Below are 21633 nucleotides of genomic sequence, written 5' to 3'. Positions count from 1 at the left end.
TAGTTTAATCAAAACAAACGAAAAGGGAAATTCGTTCATATTGCTCTATTTTGATATTCCATTGAATAATGCTGACTAACTAAATCTCTCAGCAATGCCCACATAATTTTATACGATTAATGAATCAATTTTCTACAAGATTGGATAGTTTTTAATCCTTGCTTTTATTGTATTTATTGTAAAAAAAGGTTTGAACGAAAAAGTTCAACAAAAAAAAGAGTCACTATGTTGCGTGTAGGCCTTTGTATACCCTATTTTATTAATTTTATATGAAGATGAAACGTGATTTATAAAGACCTTTTCTCAAATTGATATTCCTTAGACATATTCAAGTACATTATTAGTATCTTGTGAATATTTATCTCGATCCTGATACCTACTGAGCCTTGGAAGACAAACGTATTCAAAATTCTATAACATCCATTTCCCCCAGGGTATGTGTGCATGGAATTAGCAACATTTGGGCATGGAATTAGCAACATGTTTGTGTATGGAATGGGACTCATTGTTGCAATAGCGAAACTGCGGCGAATCGGGTATTGCCTATATTTCAAGCTATATAGATTTGCCCACTTGGCTTTATCCCATAGATAAATGTATTTTCTACAAGATTGCTTCTTTTAATTACCTTAATGTATTTTATTTTGACCAAAAAACGTTTTTCAAGTAAATGTTGCCGCAACTTTTGTGTATGGAATGAGACTCATTGTTGCCAAAGCGAATTGGGGCGAAATGCGGCGAACTGCGGCGAACTGCGGCGAATTCAAATTCGATTCAAAAAAACGACCAATTCCTCATATTCTTTGTTCCGTTGAATAATACTATCTATATGAAACATTTAGCCATGCCCACTCAATTTTGTACGATTGATGAATCAATTCTATACATGATTGGCCTATTCCAAATACTTGCATTTATTGGATTTCTATATAGCATTGAAAATAAGATTAATAATTGACAAAAATACCATTTAGCACTAAAAAACACCACATGGGAGCGCGGCGAAAACCAGTTTTTCTACAGTATGACCCGAAATATACGGTCTCATTTGAAAAATATACCGAGTGGTGCGCGCCAAATCTAACTTTTTTGAATGCGAGCGACAAGGATTTAAATGTTGTCAACCGGGCCTTTACCGATTCAACAAATACGAAGATTCCCTCAATTTTGATCTTCCGTCGAATATTCCCAGCTATATAGATCTCTCAATTTTGCCCAGATAATTTTATACGATTGCTGAAACAATTTTGATCAGGATTAATTACTTTTAAGTACTCGCATGTTTTTTATTTTGACAAACACACGGTTTCAAAAATAGTCGCAGCTTGTGACGTCAATGTTGCTGGTATTTGCAGACTCATTTCTTGTCAACCAGGGTATGGGCGTTTGTATACCCTATTTCGTGAATATTATATATATATGATATTTTACAACCTGCTTTCAAACGTAATTAGTAAATACCTTGTCTTAGATTGCATTTTTTTTGGTCTATTCATGCAATTGATTATGTGTTTGTATAAAAATCCTAATCCCAGTACCAGTTCTTGGTCTCTGTAGACAGACGATGAGCTGCAAAATATCGTTTAAAACAGAGACTATCTAGTTTCTGCATTAGTTAGAGCCTGGAATGACTAACATTTCTGCATTTCTATATCATCCATTTCCCCAGGGTATGCACAATGTTGCATGAGTCTGGCCCATACAAATTGAATGTTGCCAGCATTGTTGAGCTAAAAAGGGACATTGTGGCGAGGAAAAATCCCATCAGAGGAAATCCCAGAGAAAAGTCCCACCAAACTTAAGCGCCAAATAGAAATTGTTTGAAAGTGAATGAGCGAAAAGGATATAAGTGCAATCAATTGGAATAAATGATACACGCAAGTACGATTTGTGAGCGAAAATTAAAAAAAACTGCGTATGTAATTTTCTATACCCTTTCTTTTTAAATGTACCTTTGAAAATTTAGATTGATGAAAGTAAAGCGTCTCCGCTGGTACTGCCCCTGCCTCTTCCACCATCAACAACGGTACCGATCTAGACGATCCTGCTTATGGGTATGTGTATGGGTATGTATCGGGGGTGGTTCCATGATGAAATTTAAAAATTCACTTTCCGTTAATTTCAGAACAAACATAAAAAAACCGATTAATTTAATCGACAGTGCTGTGAAGCTACGCATCCGCTGGAAATTACACAGCACTAAATAAGCACGCGCTAGTAGATTATTTAAAATTTAAAAATCGCGCCATTCTTTTTTGAAAATAGATTAATGATATTCTATTATTTTTAAATATTGTTTATTATTTTATTATTTTAAGATATTAACGCTGTATCAGAAAAAATGTTTAACTGAAATGATATGAAAAACTGATTTGCACATTTTGCTCAGAATTATTCACCCAGTCCCAAACGGGCCATATCTTATCACTGAAATTAGTCTAACAACTGATAAGCTTCTCTCAAAGATTACCACACTTGCCTCAGTTTGCACATGGGCGAGGCACTAACTTGCTCAAAAAACCCAACTTCAGTACGAACAGTCCAACAGGTGGAACAAGGTAATGCTGGAAAGCGCTGTGCACATCGGTAGATGGAAAAAAGACTTTCAAAGAGTGACGGATCGAAAAAAAGGAATTATTCTGTAATAAAAGTGTGAACTGTGCTGTGGGTTACGTTAAGAAAAAGAAATAAAGGAAGAAATCATCAGCTTAAAGCAATTGCAAGGACTACCCCGAAAACTAAAAGTTGAGAGTTTCCACAAGTTAGTTTGTTATCTAATCACAGTGGCTTCAATTGTAGTGTGTTGGCTTATATATAGTGAATCCATAAATTGGGGCGCAGGTCTGTAGTGTTCTTTTGTGAGTTTTACACCTGACTCATTTTCCTGTGTACGCATAGTATTCATAGTTGTCGGTACCCCCGTATCGCAAACTAGCGGTATTATCTGTTGTATGGCAATGCCAATAAATATCAGCTAGCAGTCCGAAGAAAAGGGTACAAAAATTCGTTGTTGATCTTCTAACAACTGATAACCGATAACGGTATCACTGCAGTACATACATACCATATACATTTGTGTGTTTGTGTGGTCTGCACTTGACTCATTCTCGTTTACAGAGACTTTTTTCGGGGTGGAGTGAAGGAATATTCGGGACATGACGTCACCTTCCCTTCGATAATCCAGGCTGTAATATGGATCTTTGTCAGCTAGCCAACGTACGTGTTGTAAGGGCGGACGCGACAAGAACCGGAAGTGACACATTATTGCTTTCCAACGACGGATCTCAATTTACCCGTACCTATTCACTCAGATATTACCAGTACTCATCCGTTAGTCATTTATCAACCGATTAGTAACGTTTTTAAGGAATTATTGTTTTTATTTACAATGAGGTTATCAATATAGTATCTTGGCATTTACAACGAGTAAACATTGAGACACCTAAAAGCCCATTCTGCTTGCTGTTCATTGATAAGGCCACTGCGATACGGACTGGGAGAGTGAGCCATTGGAATGTGAAAAATAGGTCTAATTTCAAAACTAATTTCAGTCACTGGCAGGCCAACGATATCAGAATTTATTACTGTCTAGAATGTTTTTGGGTCAGGGCTAGCCTAATAAGGCAAAAGGTTAACCATATGTGCATGTGTAATTGTAAAACCAATCGAAAGCTTAATCGAGATCAATTTGTTATAGGTTTCCAAACGAAAACGACATACCACACCATGATACCCACCAATTGCATGGCTGCAGCCCTCTGCCTGGGTCTGACCCTTATACTGGGGACTGTGCAGGCACAGGAAAATGCAATGCTGCAGATACCACCGTCACTCGTGGAGTGCTACAACACATCCTATTTCATGAACCGAGACAATCGACTACCCGCCAACATGGACACGCTGATTTCGCTGATCGAGAAGGTGGAAAACAGCTACCCCACGTCCGGCGTACAGGCGGACATTAGAACAGTGGCGGTGTCCTTGCTGCATCGCTTCCGTCAGGACGGCATCAAGAGGGCCCCTGGTGTGACTGCCATCGATGGTGTTATTCCATACAGTCCGACCGGCTTCCAGTTTCCCAAGTTTAGGATTTTGCTTTCGCGCCTCATCCCCGGCAATGCCAACAGTTTTCCCAACAGTTCGCTGACCAGTGTGGAACGATGCTCTCTACATTTCATGCTCTCCAGCACCTTCGACACGAGGGTGCGCGGCGACGAGAACAGCGTTTGTAACCAGCTCTCCCAATATCGGGCGCACCGCCTGCCGCGGTCAGCGAAGAATGACGACGAGAACAACTTCATCGGCGATGTTGAGTGGTTGAGTGAAGACACTCGTCCGAAGCGGGGACGCTCAGCCATCCCAGACTCGAAATATGTTCAGTTCGGAGAACTGGACTACGAGACCGACTGGGCTTACTCGGGCACGGAAGGCACCAGCCAGTGTCCCGTTGAAGACGGCCTTGTTCGTACCCCCTGGGGGACCGTTTCCGCCGGCACCGTGATAGCTGGAATTGCGGCTGGCGTTCAGCAGCAGACAGTCCAGCTAAACACCTTGCTGGCTCTGGCCAGCCAACGACGTGGGCGAGGACGCAGTCAGTCCCAGACAACCAACAGCATTGACAATCGCTGGGCGGCTACTCTGGCCGGAGACTTGGCCGAAGTCACGCTGGTGCAGGTGCCGGTGTCCACCAACAATGCAGCTTCTGTCGGCGCCACTGGGGGCTGGAACGACACGGTTCTACCGCACTGGTATTTCTTGTCGCAGCGCACCAATCTGGAAGCTACCGATGCCGAGATTCGCGGAGGCCTTGATGGCTTAATTCTGGCCAAAAATGTGGCCAACTGGAGAACGCAGGCGTCCAGCTTAAAGTTGTCCCAACTGCTTCGAATGTACTACTCCACGAATGGGGTGCTAAGTTCTGGGGTCAACGCTTGCAGTCGGCAGAGCCAGTTCCCCAATGTGGCTCCATCGGCAGAAATGGCAGAGCAGACCAGTGCCTTCGCACAGGTCCTGGATCGGGAGATGCAGTTGCGTGTCACCCTCCAGCCGTTGGCAATCACCCAATTTGCTTCAACCGCCGCCCTTTCCCTGGTGACGTATGTGCGTAAGTAATCTTGATCATTGTTTGAACCACTATCGCGGAACCACTCTGTACAATCATATAGTAAATTTCCAAAGGATCTTTGCGAGCTTCTTAGATTAACGATGCAATCAAGCAATGCATTGCGTTTCTGTCCTTGTGGATTACCCTTTTTCTTCTTATTTCTCCCACTGACTCAGCGCAATCCCTGAACGATGTTTCCTGCACGGCGACCAGCAGTCTGGACTTGACGGATGTCATCACTCCCATGACCAATCTATACATTTTCCTGGACACCTCCTGGCAGTACAGCTCCATTGTTGACTATGTGTTGTAAGTTGGCTTTCCATTGGGCTATTAACTTGTACTTTACTATACTCGATGGTCCCTTTCAGCTACGTCATGCAGCAGCTAAATATCCATCCATATGCCAGCACAGTTACTTTGCTGTCGGCTCAGGACGGGTCAGTGATTGTCAACACCACACACTACATCACTGATGTCTCCCAACAGTGGAATGTGACGACACAGGCGACATGTAGGTCATTGCCGGCAAGGCATTTGGCATCCCAGTCTAACTTTTTTTGGTTCCCCCTACAGATGCCCAGGGTCTGAACTTGCCCAATGTGCTGCGTACGATTCAGAACATTACCCAGAACCTAATGAACGCCGAGCAGACCAATTCTAGTCTGAGCGGTCACTCTTTGGTGGCCCTGATCATACCAAATCAGCAGACCGTCAACGATGGTGACTCGTCCTACGCCACCACCGAAATCCAGTACATTCAAGAGCAGATACCAGATCTGCGCTTCATCTACTATGGTGGCGGAAGCATTCAGCGTTTCGCTAGCTTTGTGCGTGATCCCACCCAGGATTTGTTCTCACTCACCTTGGGTAGTACGGTGGCCACTTCGGCAGGACCAGTGGCCAAGCGCATTGCAAAAAGTAGGAAGATAGTTTCATTTGGCTTGAGTTGTTGCAATGACAATGTTTGTCTTTCAGTACCTCGTCGCATCATCAATCCACGCTGCGGATCGACCTGGATCACAAGCAGCTGGGGCACTGACCAGATGGACCAGTACGTCGGCCCTGGCATGGTCAACTTTTATCGTGTGTCAGCCAACTACTTCTTCGGCACTGGCTCCAACCGCCTCGTGACGATTCAGTCCCAGAATGGTGGGAGCTATACTATCTGCACTTCGCGCAGCTATGAGTGGCCCCAGCAGAACTCAACGACAAGCTCGACCAACACGAACACCATTGAACAGACCTGCTCTCAGATCACCGGCAACAGCTTTTCGTATGACCTATCCAGCGCTTGCAACGGCTACTACACCATCACACAGTGTCCTGATCTGTATCTGTCAGTTCAGGCCACCACCAACACCACATCCTGCACACAGAACGCATGCCAGACACCAGATCAATGGCGTTACATTGTTTCTATGACCAACATGGGCTGCTACAGCGGAGTCTCGGGACTCACAGCCAGTCTTTTGACAATAATGTTCGCTTTGATTCTGCAAAAGTTGTTGCAATAGTTGCATTAGTGGTACAGTAGTGCAGTGGTACTGTGGTGCAGTCGCAGAGTTCAAAATACATATACCTTCCCGTCCCTAACCGTGGGGTTAATTATTGTGTCGTTTTACATTAATCCTATACGTTTTTTAAACATTAGTTGTATGTTCCAGTGAAATAGAATAAAGTCCCCAACTAGAACTATGCACACCCCTTTTATTTCAACAGTGGTTCCCGATAGTTAGGCCCCTTACAGGCACCGAAACTAATCAAAGTTTATTGTTCTTTGTTTCATTTTCAGCGATAATGGACTTCTTTCCGTTTCAGCAATGGTCCGATGTTTCCAATTTGACAACAGTAATCACGGATATCTATGTGTTTGTCGACACATATTGGCCCTACAATTGGGTGGTGGACTACGTGGCGTAAGTTTTTCTTTACTGGGATTCCTTCATTGTGTGATTGTGATTGAATAATTCGTTGTAGGTATGTACTCCAGAGCATCAACATACATCCCTATGCCAGCAAGGTAACCCTTTTTGCAGCTTCCGATGCCTCGGTCCTTGTTAACACCACCGACTACATTATCAATGTGTATGAAGAATGGAATTCCACATCGCACTACTGGCGTAAGTTCTCCTACACATCTAGATTGTATACAGAATCGTATGATTTACTATTATTGGCATCTCAGACCCGCCTGGATTCAATCTTCCGCTCATCCTGAATACGTTAAGCAACAGAGTGGAGGATCTACTGGAAGCGGATCGAGCCGCTGACAATCTTGGCGGACGTTCACTAATTGCTCTGCTAATCCCAAGTCCCACATCCTTTGTGAATGAGCGCGACTACGACTACTGCCAAAGTTATATAGAGCGTCTCGGGCAGAGTCTTCCGAACCTGCATTTCATTTACTACGGCGGTGGGGCTCTAGTGAGGTTCCACGACTTTGTGCAAGACCCCAGTAAAGATTTGTTTGTGCTGAACACTGAAAAGTCACCCGAGCTGTGTGGCGACCCTGTCATTACACGCATTCGGCAGGGTAAGAGCTTGGCTTCTCTTGGCCTCACATTGGACAATATTTCAACTATGTCTTATGTTATTTGCAGTTCCCCGTCGCCTTTCCAATCCACGTTGCTATTCCAACGGAGCCATAAGTGAGTTTGGCATGAACTCTCTGAAGCAATTTGAGCGTTTGGGCAGCATTAATTTCTACCGACTGGATTCGCTCTACCTGCCGGCCAGGCAGAGCATGCGCTACCTCAAAATATCACCAATATCATCAATTACGTTTACAGTCTGCACGTCACGCAGTCTTGCACTGCCGTTCCGAAATCTAAGCGCCCCACTTAGGGATGGGGAGAGCTGCGAGTCAACGGCATTGGGATCGTATAGCTACGATCTGACCGATGCTTGCACTGGATATGACTTTGAGCCGTGTCCCCCTTTATTCTTTTCCGTGCAAGCTCAAAGTTTTGGAGAGATCTCGTGCACTGATCCGGAATGCCAGACGCCCGACGAAGCCCAATATGTCATCAGCTTAAACAATCTCGGCTGTAATGGCGCTGTGGCCCAGCAGGTGACTCTATCATTGGTAGCATCAGCTCTACTAATCGTATCCTTAAGGGAAAACTAGTGTGACATACGGAAAAGTCGAATAAGCTGAACAAATATGAATAAATATAGGTACAAATAAGTGATTTCGTCCCTAGAAAAACGTAATATATTTGGGTACAAAGTACCGTTTTTGGTACCATGGTAGACCAAGTTCCTTCCGTGCGTTGAAAATCTCAGGACATGTAGAATACGTGACCATCGACACGACACGAAAACTGTGGCGCGGCAGGGATATAACGGGATATTCTGCTTCGCAGGACTACCGCCAGAGGTCTAGAGGGCTGGGATATAACGGGATATTCTGCCTCGCAGGACTACCGGCAGAGGTATAGAGGGCTGGGATATAACGGGATATTCTGCCTCGCAGGACTACCGCTAGAGGGCTAGAGGGTGTGACGATAAAAATCACATACAAGTTTTCGTTACAAGAAGTGATTTTTTTGGTATCGATATTCTATACTTTTATCGATTTTAAATTGTGGAAAAAGTACACGCACGACGAAAAAACGAAGTAAAAATGTGGATTATTTTGGGTTTATTGCTGTTTATATCGAATACATTCATCAATAATACTATATTTTAATACTAGTCCCTTGGGTCAGTTAAATTGACCTGAAACATGGAAAGTGCCCAGCTGAATAGATTATCCTTTGGGTGGGGGAAAAAAAAACCAGAGAGAGCAGGCACAGCGGGCCGGTACGCAGATAGCTGGGAAGAAGTGACAATCGCTCCTAGTGGACAAGGGAAAACTCCAGGGGGCGAGCTGTTTATGTGGAAATGTGTACGGAATATTTTCAACTGGTTGTCTGTGATGCATGTGCGAGATCACTTTAGGTTGTTGTTTATCTATTGGATAAGGATTATGCCCATAATCATAATAATAATGTCAATATCAGAGACATCAAATGATGGAATTGCATTCGGTTGAGCATGTCCACCGGGTGTTAATGGGCATTCCCGAAGAGGCAGCAACGATTTTGGAGATTCTGTGGGCACAGCAAGGACTGCTGATTAACGCAAGCGTCTCCAAAAGCCACAAGATGCGACTATTTGGACTCGAATCTAAGAACACTTTCGCTGCTCGTTCCTCTTTTTTTTTATAATTTGTGCATTCACGAGGTGCCAGGAGTAAAAGCCAAAAGTAAAATGAAAGCCCTAAGGCGACAAGTCACTTTAATTTACGAAACGTCAAAATTTTCTAGTAGGAGTGCCGTCGTCCTGCCAGTGCAACATTTTTAATAATCTAAAGATCTTTGGAGCTCCGTTCCACACTACCGACTAGCATTCAAGTGCTCGGAGTGTTCGAGGAAAAACAAAAATCATCAATTTTATTTTTGGCTTTCAGATGTAATTCTTGTCAGGAGCATGTTGAATGTCGACTGTTGGCTGTTGACAACCCCCGCGAGTAGGCAACGGTTTTGCTATTGTTGCTTTGGCAGCAAACCAAATTTTGGGGCACAAAAGGCGCTTTGTTGGAGGCGGACAGGAGCAAGGAGGTGTTTTTGTGGGGCTTTGTAATCTTTGTAATCAAGCGAAAGGATGCACAGACAGAAGTGCTGGTGCGTTGCGAGGGGTAAAGTAGAAGAGAGTGAGCGAGAGAGAGGGGTGTGCCTAATCGAATGTGTAACTTTAAATTATTATATTTCAACCAAAAAGGTACACAACTCTTGTCTATATAGACTATAGAGACCTGTCAGCTAGCATGCATATGACAAAGTGGAGTCAGCCCCCCCCCGTCTGGCACGCAGTCTGTCTGGATGCAACACCCCAAACATAGCTCAGGGCTCATGCACATGTCAAGTGTTGCATTTGCCCCTCCACAAATTGGAAAATGTAAGCACGAGCCGCAAAACAAAATGTCAGGCAACCAATTGGCATCATCCCTGACCCCTGTCCAGGAGCAGTTTTCGATTGACGCCTCCCCGCCTTGGTGGTTGCATTGTGTGCAAGGGCGAGGGCAAAGGCAAGGGCGAGTGGGAATGGGAATGGGTATTGAAACTGGTTTCCTATCGCAGCACGGACTGAGCCGGTTATTAAATGACCTTAGGTCAACTTTAATGTTGCGTAAAATTGAAAAACATGAAAGCACGAGTACAAATTGGTCAACACTTATGATATCCTTTTAATGTGTCCATTGTCGGAATTTGTATCAGTGGTCAGTCCTGGCAGCAGGGGTCAGCCCTGAATACATTGTTTGTTTTCGTTGACACACGTGCCACTATGTTTTGGAAACCTGTCAACTGGACAATGAGCCTTAGCCGGGACTAACCGGTTCGCGCATAAAATCCATCTTTGAAGCCTCGTAGAAAAGTCACCGGAACGTAAGCGCAAACATACTCAAGGGGGGGGGGAGGTTACGGCACGCTCCAAGTACTTTTGACTTTGGAGAAACTCTGCTTTTGGTCGTGGCAGGCTTCTGGTGAAAATTTATATACTAACAGTTGAAAAATATAACAGAAAGGCTATGTAAATAGGGACCGCATACTTGAGCTGAAGTGCACGAATGCCGCTAGAAAAAAGATCTGCAAAAAGAACGCTACAAAACTTTTTGCAATGTTTATTTCCGTTTTTGTTTGTAAACTCTATGGCTGTTTATTCGTTTGTTTTTTGTTGACTGTAGAGCATTATATTTCTATTTCTATTTATTTTTTAAAGCAGTTTTTAGAAATAAGTTTATTTATGTTTTAATTACATTTTTTGTAGCGTCACAAAGCGATGATAATATGAAATTATATCTTCACATTGACGAGCCAAGGCATACGCTCCAGTTCCAGCAAGGAGCAGAGCGCAGAATGTATAAAATCCTCTTTTAATCGAGCCCAACACTTACTGCCACATTACGCATACGCAAGCCAAACTTTTCGTCTTGGCTGAAGCGAAAAGTTTTCCGTTTAGCGGTGGGTGGACGATTTTTGGGTACTGAGGCTGTGGAAGAAGGACGTTGGGAGCTCAGCTCAGAGTTATTTAACTTTCGATTAACTTACGTCTGTGAAACCATAAAGACAGTGTTGAAAAATCGAGACAGGTAGGAGGTTTTTTAAAAAACACAAGACATATCCCAGTAAAACGAATGGGAATTATTTATGCCGTGTATCATGTGGCCCGGCTGCCCACTTGGCTGTCCCATTCGGGCAAATAAACTTAATCAAATCTGTCAGAAAGCCGCAGCCGCAGCCGCAGCCCATTTCAACTCATTTTACTTTAGCTGGCGTCTGACAAATGTCGCCCCGAGATACAGAAGCTCGAGTTTCTGTATGCACTTCTCTCGCCCGTCTTCAAGGAGCCCGCCCCACTCTATATATGCTCGACTAAGCCGACCGACCGGCTGTGACCGCAAAGAAGACCCGAGCCTCGCCTCGCCACTCCTCTCCTCTCCTAGATTTGCACTCGAGAATGTGTCTAAGACAATATTATTGCTGACTGTGCATTGAAAGTTGATGAAATACTTAAATAACATGCGATATAGGACCAGAGCCTGAGTCGCATATCAGTGTCCTGACAGGCGGAGGCTAAGGAGTGGGGACACAGGAGTATAGAGAACAAAGCCAGGACGACCGCAAATCAAACTGGCTGCAAAAGTTTTTGGCCCCGAGCAATGGGTAACATGTGATAAGTTTATTGTCTTACCGCATGACGCACACACTCACGCTCGAAACTTCAAATGGAAGTGAAAAAGGACCAGGGACCAGGGACCAAGGACCAATATCACATTTCATACAAGAAAATATGCTTTCTTGGTAAATAAATTAAGTTGTCTCGCCCACAAATATTAATTGCCTAATTAGCATATGCGTCTGGCGTGACCGGAGACCCAAAAATCCTTTTCTGACCTGAATGGGCAAGCAGACGAGAAACCGACAAGGACGAAGCGAAGCTCAGCTCAGCTCAGCTCAGTGACATTCTGAAAAGAGGAGTGCTCCGGGCAGTTTCATTATGAAGCTCACATGTTGACGGAACAGGGCACGTGACTTTGTTTGCTTCATAATTTGCCATTCATATATTATATGGTGTAATGGGACCTGGAAAACCTGCGATTTATTTGGAAACGAAGGAGCTGGCCAGCTGATATTAGCGGGTGTTGAATCGCGAGGAAGTTTACAGTTTTCTTTCGATCCAAATCCACGCATCTGAAGCTGGAGCACATACTTGGCTTAGTCGTTTCCCTTTCATCAAAAAAGGACAAAACAAAAAACATACTCGTACAAGAACTTCAGTGTCTGAATTGGGGGTACTTCCTTCTTTGTTCTTTGGGTATTGTTCCCAGCTCGCAGGTTCCTTTTTTTTGCCTGCCTGGAGATGCTTCAAATGTAGGCTATCGATTTTTGTTCCATTCAAATATGACATGTCCATAAATTTGAATACGCTGTTAAAGCAATCGGAATGGAATGCCTTAAAGGAATTAAAAATGTTATGGGAGGAACGGTCTTTCCCATCTCCCAATGAAAGACTTATGTTAGCTTTAGCTTAAAGATAGATAGTTTCAAAGTAGGTTTCTACAACATACCCTCTAGAGTAATATGATTATTGCATAATGATGCCTGTAATATGTTCTACGACGGTCTGTGAGGGACAGAGGGTACAGGAAAGAATCTCAAAAGCAAAAAATATCACATTTTGTTGAATTTTTTCAAGCAGGCCAAATCTGGTGCGGCAAAAAAGTTTGGCGACTTGGGCATGGGGCGAGAAGCAGCCGGTAACTGAAACTTTTCGGTGAATGCAGACACTCGCATGCGAGTATTCCGCAGATGCCTACCCTTTGGCAATTATTTAGTGGATGCAAAGTAACAAACACTCATAACCATTTCATTAACTGCAAACGAAGCACAATGGGATGTGAGGATCCTCCATGAAGACGGAGCACCGTATCCTTGCGTTTTAATTGCAGATACCAAGGAAACCGCAAGCTAACAATCCATTAACTTTTTGCCACTCCACTGCAAAAACTAAGGGGCATCCCAAGGCAGTTGTTGTTTTTGCATGTAAAACGGGACGGGGGATCTCTCTTTTTTTTCTCTCACAGAGTTCACATTGCAGCTGTAGTACCTCTTCATCATCCGCAGCAGCAGCAGCGGCAGCGGCAGCGGCAGCGGCAGGAACCAACGGAGCTGCAAATGATGAAGGATACAGAAGGATGCTGCCTCAGACACACACACACGCACACATACTATAACAGGCTTAAATAAGTTTTTCTTCGCTTTTTCCACTCCAGGCAAAATGAAATTTCCCACTTTTTGAGTTGTTAAATGCACTTTTTTGCGTTTGTTTTGACTTTTTCTTAAAATTAAAAGCAGGGCAGGGGCAAACACTTTAACAGAAGTTAGCTCTTAGAAATAATACACGACAATCAGAGTCGATTTGAATACTGCATGCAGCCTAATCCTTGTTTCCTTTCTCTGCATCATCTGCTTCGGTCTTAAAGGGATGTGCTGTCACGGTCATCAACCCCAAGCTACCCCTTTTTGTCTTGTTTTTTTGGTTGTAGATGGGCCAACAGCTGTTCACCAAGACCTAGGTAGGGATCCGTGAAAATAGGGATTTTGAATATTCGAATGAGGCATGCCACACACGACAGGGCTGGGAGGACAGGATGATTCCAAACAGGATGCTGTGTGCGTGCCTTTAAATAGGAATATACTCGTAAATTAATTGGGAAAGGACCACGTGTTTCAAATTTTCAATATAGCGATAAGCATCTAATAAAACTTTTGGCCCACACACGCCCATGTCCTTGACCACAAGACGCTGGACTACGTGCACCCAGTGGGGTGTGATTAATGAAGTGTTGACCGAGTCAAAATTAATGCAAAACTTTGGCACGTCTCGGCAAGAAAACCGAACCGAAAGGAGAACCCTTTTCTGGGGCAACACATGTGTGACGGGCGGGGGTAGGGGTTAGGGCCTAGCCAACCCATGTGCTAAGCGGCATGTGGTCAAATGGGCAAGTTTCGGGTCCAGAATGGTCAAGAATAGTTTCAATTTACGCCTTATGAGCAAACATTCATCAAATGTGCTCCAAAAATGTGAAATGTCAAAAATTCGGGCACACACCCCCGCACACAACGACCCCTTCTGCAGCTGTTAGTGCAACCCTCATCGAGGCCGAAATGGGTTAACTGTCCGGTTTGCGAGCTCGAGCGGGTGTGAGTGTCCGGTTTTGGAATAATTAATCACAGACTCACATGCGATTTGTAAAGTTAATTGCCGTGGCGAAAGCTCATTCCAGAGGAGAAGGGTTTCCTTGCGGTTGTGTGTAGCTTTTAGAGGGGGATCGGCTGTGAGATGCCTGTGTATGGCTAAGTGCTCGGCGTGTCTCCAATTACTGACAGTTTAGCACATATTCCAACTGGACGTTGCTCGAGCATTTATTATTCATGTCCTGCCCTCTCTCCGCTACATCTGCTTTGGTCCAGGATCCAGGCGACAGCTTCGTTGAGTGTATCCTATGCCTGGCTGCTGCCAGTACAATCTTGGTCGGATGCGACTGCAGTGTTTGCTGACGGTTGCTGTGGTGCCTTGCTGCTATAACAGTAACCAGCTATTATCCTTATACTTCGGCATGGCCAGGACCTGCTTGGCTTAAAAAGGTGTCATGAAAAATGCATGGCCAGACACCGCATGGAGGTGCTTAAATGGAAAGATAAACGCAGATAGGAGTGCTGCACCCAGCTCCCAGCTCCCTAAAAGACCCAAATAAATCAAAATTCAATTCCAACAACTTTAAAGAGTCCAAACAAAAAGGCAATAAGCAAAGTTCAGAAGCCATTTATTGATTTTATTATACAAATGCGAAACTTTTGTCAACTTCGAAGGACCTACGAGCAGAGCAGCCTTGCCCAGAGGCATGACAATCCAAAAGATGTGTGGGAAATAGTTCCAGACTTCTAATTTGATTTCGGAAATAGTTTGGCCAGCATCACATGACAAACCCTTGATGGAGTGGGTGCCGAGTGTATCCACGTTTTGTTGGCTCAGATTTTGTTGCACTAGCCTTTGTACAGTGGGGATTTTTAGGTCCTAGTTCGGCCCAAATTAAGCCCGGTCTGGGCTGCTTAAGCGGCAGTACATAAACAATGAAACCCCCATAAAATAACGAATTTGAGTTCCACAATTAGTTGCAAAGCGCCTTACTTTATCTTTATATAACAATTATGGACGATAAAAGTATAATTACCAACAATTCCTCTCATTAAACTTGAACTTTTATGGGCAGCACGCAATGTTGATCCATGCAGGCATAAATAAATAGAAAACACAGGGAATTTCACACGAATATTCATAAATTAATCAAAAATATTGTTTGCTGACAAAGAGAGGAGAGTCCCCCAGCCCGAGCCGCCGTCCAATACGAATACGAATGAGCGGAGGGAGGCAAAAGGTCGCCGCCCACACGCGACAATTGACCCTTTTGTTAATTAAATTTCAGAGACAATGGAAGGACATTTCGTGTGTGTGGCACGATGATATGCAAACAAGCAAACAAATTGGTAAGAAGCAGGGGCCACTGTTTGCCCAGCTAATACGAAATGTATCGCCTGCCCCGATATCCATCGCTGGGCCCTCCATATAAATATACACAACAAACGATGGTGTGGCTGGTGGTCAAAGACACAACGTCCCATAAATTTACGGCTGGAACTACCAAAAAAAAAAGGGTTGACGTTGACAGAGACTCGGCGGGTAGTGACACCCTCCCCAGCCTTCACTTTCCGCTACCATTGATATCCAGATATCCAGATATCCAGATACTTAGATAGATAGAGCAGAGGGATATGGATGCCCTGCATATGATGTTTATCCTGGCGTCTATTAGCCCACATAAATTATTAACGCGCATTCGGAAGGAATATGCATGTAGTTTATTAGCACTTGAGGGCCCGAACCCGGACTCGGACTCGGACTCGTCCTCGAACTCTTGCGTGTGCCCTTTTGATGTCCTTTGCATGTCTGCTCCTCTCGCCAAATGTACCCGTTTCTCTATTTGTATTAATTTACATACGACACGCAGTCTCGCACTTTGGCCAGCGTCTGAGGATGTCATTCGGTCTAATGGCCCGACATTTATGATATATGCGTGCGGCCAAATGTTGGGCCGCTTTCAATTAGTTTAGGATACGTTTTATGTAAATGGTGTGTCTGAGTGCCTTGGGCCGTCTAGCAAATTGATTTTAAATAATGTTTTCCTAGATTATTACCTTCTTATAGGGTTCTTCAGGAGTACAAAAGGTAATTATAGTCCCATTCCAAGACCCATATGCAGATACACTCGTCCTGTAGGGATGCACAGCTCCAGCAAGGAAATTTAACTATGTCAATCAGCATAAATTAAAGTCGATAAAAGTCTGAAGCAAGTACAAATAATATTATTAGATAAATGATATCAAGACTTCTTTAGATGCGGCCGGCAAACGAAACCCCAAGGACCAAAATCAAATCAACGGCCAGCGCGGGGAGCGAACAGGCGGACGCCGCCGCCAACAGGAAAACTGAGAAGGACATCGCTAACGCCATCGGCAACGCCATCAACGAGGGCCGGTCAACGCCCGCAGCTCCCACTGCCAGAGTCTTGTCAATAATTCAACTTATCACCGGCGGATATTAGAATGGAAAGCCCAAAGGACAACACATCCGGACCCCCTCAAGCGGCGCGTCAATAAAAACACATTCGAATGTTGCAGTTTGAAATTTCGTCCTGGTGCCTGGTGCCTGCTGCTTGCTGCCTACTGCCCGGTGTCCTGGTCTTATGGAAAGGTGTTGACGCTTATCAAAGCCAAGTGGGCCAGTATCTTGAGTGCTAAGTGAAGCTCACGCACTTCACCTTCAAACTTTTTTGTCACTTCTTTGAATTTGGAGTTGGCATCTTGACGTCCCGTGTCCCGTGTCTCGTGTCCACCCCCGAAATCTTATTCAAAATGGAAATCCTTTAAAAAAACCAACAAGAAACTCACCCTGTCTGGGTGAAGCGAACCTTCTATTTACATTCGTTTACTTCGATCTGTGTTTCAGCTTTTCCTCTCTTTGGCTGTTTTGTGCTTTGGAGCATCCTTTAAAGTGCCAAGGTGCCGGTTTGTAAATATTTTCCTTGAACAAACTTGACATTTTGGTGGGGCCAGAGCACCACTGTGGTTTGGAGTGTGCGAGCCATATTAAAGATAACTCCAAAACTTACCAAATCAATAAAAATTCAGTCATTGACTATCATGTTCTTACATGCACGAGTATTTTAGCAGCAATTTACTAGCAATTTGCAGGTTCGAAAAGTCTAGCAGGACTAGCAGTAAACACCAAATGGATGGCAATAAAAAATATATGAAATATATATTATGCTTCACTTATTATTTAGGAGCATTTTATATTGCTGGAGCGGTTGACGGTGACTCCTCCAGTGCTTCCCCGATTAATGGCCGTGCCAGTCAAAGGCCGTTAATTTTGAAACTTGGACCATCAATATTCGGAAAATAACAGTGAAAATATCTGCAAGACTTTAAAAACTGCTCTTTTGTCTGCACTAAGGGCTCAAGGATCCAGCCTCGACTCCATGAATAGTCCGAAAGTTCAGGCACAGTTTTTATCTGTAATATTTTGGGGAGGGCTGCAAACACTTCCATCTTTGTGTTTGTATAAGTCTCCATCCATGAGTACTGCCATATTTTTGGGTACTCTCAGCTCACTGCAGCAGTCAGCAGCTCTGCAACTGCCTTTCTTTTTCTGCCCCAACACTGGGCCCGCGCTGAATAGCTGTTCAATAATTCAAATAATTCGCTGCAGCTATAAAAATGACACCTCCAACGGTTTCTGAACTCTAAAGTCTAGTGTGCATAATCAGAGTTCTAATCTATATTCTAATTACCCTGTGGTTGGACTATAAAAACTACACCTCCGAATTCGGAAAATATCAGTCTTGTGTCTCGTTGGCCTATCATCGAGTCTCCGGAGTCTCCAGTTCTGCCATGGCTCCACAATTGGTAGGATACTCCGCAAGATAGTTGCATATATAATGCCTGGTAAACTGGTTACTTGCAGATACTCATCGTGCTGCTGGCCCTGCTCCGTGGGAGCTCCAATGCCATTATTAGCGAGCTAGCCCGCCAGGGCGAAAGTGCAGTTCAGAGCCTGGCGAACCTTCACTTGGCCCCGTTGCGCTACCTTGACGTACTTTTCGGCACCAACCATGGGATAGTGCCATTCTCAAAGGGTATTCAGTTGACCAAAACCATCGGCTCTTCGATCGGCGACTATCATCCGTACAGTAAGATCTCCGCTGGCGTGGGTCAAGGAAGTGATCTGATAACTATTATCAAGAATCCACGCTCCCCGTATAGCTACGGAATTCCAGGGTATGATTATCCCACATACCTCAAGCCCTTCTATAGCAAGCAAGTCCGTGTTGGAGCCGGTGGGGTTCTTATTGGACCCAATGGACTACCTCTCGCACCCAACGGCCTGCCGATTGGAACTGATGGGCTACCTATTTCACCTTTCGGTCCCAACGGTCTCCCCTACGGGCCTTTGGGTCCAAACGGTTATCCTTATCTACCTTTCGGTCCCACCCCGACTCCTCATATAGTCCCGGCTCCAGCCATTGCCGGTCCTATCATTAGGAGTCCTAGGGGTGCCCTTACTGTGGACAGAACTATCGGCATTAACACTCCCTTCGGTGGAGGTAGTATTAATCTGGACACATCTGTCGGGCTCAATAGGATCCATGGCCCAGGGGTGCAGGTGTCTGCGGGTGGTGGGGCCGGTGTTGGTAGTGGTGGCGGTTGGTTTGGGAACGGGGGTTTGCTTGGAACAGGACTCTTCGGCTCTAAGGGACTCTTAGGCACCGGAGTCTTAAGCAGTAAAAGCTTGAGCCTGGGATTCCTCAACCCATTCGGACTGCCATTGCCAAGCTTTATAATAAACCCATTCGGAAACATATTTGGGTCCTTGGGCAATTTGTTTGGCTTCGGTGGAGGAGTGCAAGCCAACGTAGGGTCACAGATTGTAAAGGCCCCAAGAGGACATCCACTGCTTCCAGGCGTCGAAGGAAGTATCACTGTCGATGTCGGCGGCTCGCTGGCCCCCCCAACGGGACTACTCGGAATGATCCACCCCCTGCTCAATATATTCGGATAGAGGATTCATCCCGCACTCACCACCGCAACGAACACTGGATTGGATATTGCAATGAAAACGGCTCCGATGGTTTAACGCTTAGGATTAATCTTTTAGTATTAAGAAACGACAAGTGTCTGGGTTGAATTAGCATTTGTCTTGGCCAAGCTTTGTAATTGTAATACCCAATAATAAAATTAAGCAGCATTCCAAATCCAACCTGATTATTTCTCAGCATCGACCATCGACCATAGGTCTATCGGTTTCTATTTCAGCTACAAAATGATTCATTTACTCCTGAAATTGTCCTCTTTCCTCAAATGGGATGGGAGAATACCACATAAGGTGCGCCCCAGTCAAGCAGTATAGACGTCAATGGAATATCAGTGAAAATCCGATCCTTAGGGAACAAGTTTCTGGTACTTTTGACTCTCAAAGAAGGCCGGTAACTTTCGTCAAACAAATTGTTGCCTTGAAGATGCTTGGAGAACAAAACACTTGCAAACCTCAGACACATCTGTAAGAGTAAGTGTCATATGTCGGCTTTCTAATCGAATTAAATGGTCCACTCCAATGCTAGGTATACGATATGCTGGTGTATGCTATAGCTACCAGAAAGTGCGCCAACTACCAGGCTATTGAGTTCGTATTTGGCATAGCAGAAAGAAGGCCGTATTGGTAGATAAAACTTCATTGGACTTCAAACTTTTCACACCAATCCACATTAGTAAATGTCTAAAAAAAAACATCTTAATTATTCTTTCGATACAATTTATATATACTATATATAAATGTATATACTATATACTAATATACTATTGCAGTCAAAAGGTTTATGGAAATTTATGGAAAAGTGTGAAATGCTACGACTGAACTTTTCTCCTAAAAGGTTTACGATTCCCATCATGCATTATGCATGCAATATGCATTTGAGTGCATTGCATGAGTTATTTGGTATATAAACGCCTGCCGGAGACTCAGTTGTGGAATTATTTTCGAAGTAAAATTTCAAAAATGAGAGGTCTGCTGGTAAGTTGGGGGCCCCATATATAGTTTATGTGCATATATCCAGCTATAAATATTCTTCCCAGGTTCTGGTCCTAACGTTGGCTCTGATGACTGGAAGTGCCCTGGGCTCTCTAGCATTTTGGCAGGCTTTGCTGGGAGGAGGATCCAGCGCTGGAGCTGGAGCCAGGGCTTCTGCGATCAGCAACAGCGTAGGTGGTGGCTTTGGGGGCTTAGGTGGGGGCTTAGGTGGGGGCTTAGGTGGGGGCTTAGGTGGTAGCTTAGGGGGTGGCATAGGTGGTTTGAACGGTGGTTTATCCTATGGTGTTCCCCAAAAATCGTTCCAGGTGGGGCTTGGCTACTCACATTAATTCCTCAAATTTGTCGCCAGAATCTCCAGCAGTTCCTTTGCGATGTGGTTAGACATTCTCAAATAAAATGTATATGTGTATGAATATTGAAATATAATAATTACTCAATTCAAACTGTAAATGGTTAACTATTTAATAATGGAGGTGGAGGAATAATGTTTTCACTGGTGGGATTCACTGAAAAAGCCGCTAAAAGCTCTAGTGCCTTACCCGTATGCCAGTCAAAACCAGTCAGGGTACATATGATTTTCATAATTTGTACCCATTTTCACCCAATTTTAGATCGAAACTTGCATCCTCAAAGGAAGCTACTGAAACACTTTCAACATTCTATACTCCTCTTGCAAGTCAGAAGAGTTCTGTGTAATATTTGAGCGGACATAAAGAAATATGCTGACTGGTCTATATGGCTTCATCTGATTCAAGTTTTATCGAAAGTAAATGGTAGGGTTCATCCATAAAAAACCCTTTCCATTTGAAGTAAAGTCTTACCCTGAAACTTGAGCATTATAATGGGGCTAGAGCTTCTATACCATATTTATACCCGATACTTAGAATGCGTATAGGGGTATTTTACATTTGTGGTGAAAGTGGATGTGTGTAACACTCAGAAGGAAGCGTTTCCGACCCTATCAAGTATATATTTTCTTGATCAGCATCAATAGCCGAGTCGATTGAGGCAAGTCTGTCTGTCCGTCTTGTTCGACGGCTAGTCCTCAGAGACTATAAGTAAGACTAGAGTAACGAAATTTTGTATTCAGACTGCTGTGATGTCACACTGAATCAAATGGCAAAAATTTGTGGCATCCACATATTTAAAGATACAAGAAAACCAAAAAACGCAGAATCATAGAGATTAACCATATCTAGCAGATTGCTGAATCTGGATCAGATCGTATTATGATTATAGCCAGAAGGAACAAATCAATTTTCAACGGCTACGGCTCT

At 44.0% G+C, this 21633-nt stretch overlaps 2 protein-coding genes and 1 long non-coding RNA gene across 4 annotated transcripts; all 3 read left to right on the top strand.

The window, feature by feature from the left end:
- The first annotated feature begins 2465 nt into the window (after window positions 1–2465).
- On the top strand, window positions 2466–8294 carry LOC4804620 (uncharacterized). Of its 2 annotated transcripts, none has more exons than XM_033378668.1 (6): window positions 2466–2558; window positions 3698–5104; window positions 6900–7023; window positions 7085–7227; window positions 7293–7640; window positions 7708–8294. In XM_033378668.1, exons 1-6 carry the CDS (start codon window positions 2492–2494, stop codon window positions 8232–8234), a joined length of 2616 nt encoding a protein of 871 aa, XP_033234559.1. In that variant the 5' UTR covers window positions 2466–2491; the 3' UTR covers window positions 8235–8294. The 2 variants fall into 2 exon arrangements, with proteins under 2 accessions (XP_033234559.1, XP_001361153.5); XM_001361116.5 differs by lacking the exons at window positions 6900–7023; window positions 7085–7227; window positions 7293–7640; window positions 7708–8294 and adding exons at window positions 5281–5413; window positions 5476–5618; window positions 5681–6025; window positions 6083–6802 and having other exon boundaries at window positions 2477–2558.
- Window positions 8295–18028: 9734 nt separating this feature from the next.
- Window positions 18029–19528, top strand: Ebp (Ejaculatory bulb protein). Its single transcript, XM_001361115.4, has 2 exons — window positions 18029–18177; window positions 18236–19528. Exons 1-2 carry the CDS (start codon window positions 18163–18165, stop codon window positions 19328–19330), a joined length of 1110 nt encoding a protein of 369 aa, XP_001361152.2. The 5' UTR covers window positions 18029–18162; the 3' UTR covers window positions 19331–19528.
- Window positions 19529–20189: 661 nt separating this feature from the next.
- On the top strand, window positions 20190–20516 carry LOC6898565 (uncharacterized). Its single transcript, XR_001452257.2, has 2 exons — window positions 20190–20338; window positions 20401–20516. It is a non-coding gene; the product is annotated as an uncharacterized lncRNA (long non-coding RNA).
- Window positions 20517–21633: the final 1117 nt, after the last annotated feature.

The sequence above is a fragment of the Drosophila pseudoobscura genome, chromosome 3, assembly GCF_009870125.1.
Source record: "Drosophila pseudoobscura strain MV-25-SWS-2005 chromosome 3, UCI_Dpse_MV25, whole genome shotgun sequence".
Taxonomy (NCBI): Eukaryota; Metazoa; Arthropoda; class Insecta; order Diptera; family Drosophilidae; genus Drosophila; species Drosophila pseudoobscura.
The sequence above is the reverse complement of the archived record's forward strand: the minus strand, read 5'-3'. Positions and strand labels throughout refer to the sequence as shown.

Excerpts from the sequence above, each read along its gene's own strand:
- LOC4804620 (XM_001361116.5), top strand. The coding sequence starts at position 2,492 with ATGGGCGAGGCACTAACTTGCTCAAAAAACCCAACTTCAGTACGAACA. Across the intron at positions 5,105-5,280 it reads TTCCCTGGTGACGTATGTGC|CGCAATCCCTGAACGATGTT; the intron begins GTAAGTAATCTT and ends CCACTGACTCAG. Across the intron at positions 6,026-6,082 it reads GGCCAAGCGCATTGCAAAAA|TACCTCGTCGCATCATCAAT; the intron begins GTAGGAAGATAG and ends TTTGTCTTTCAG.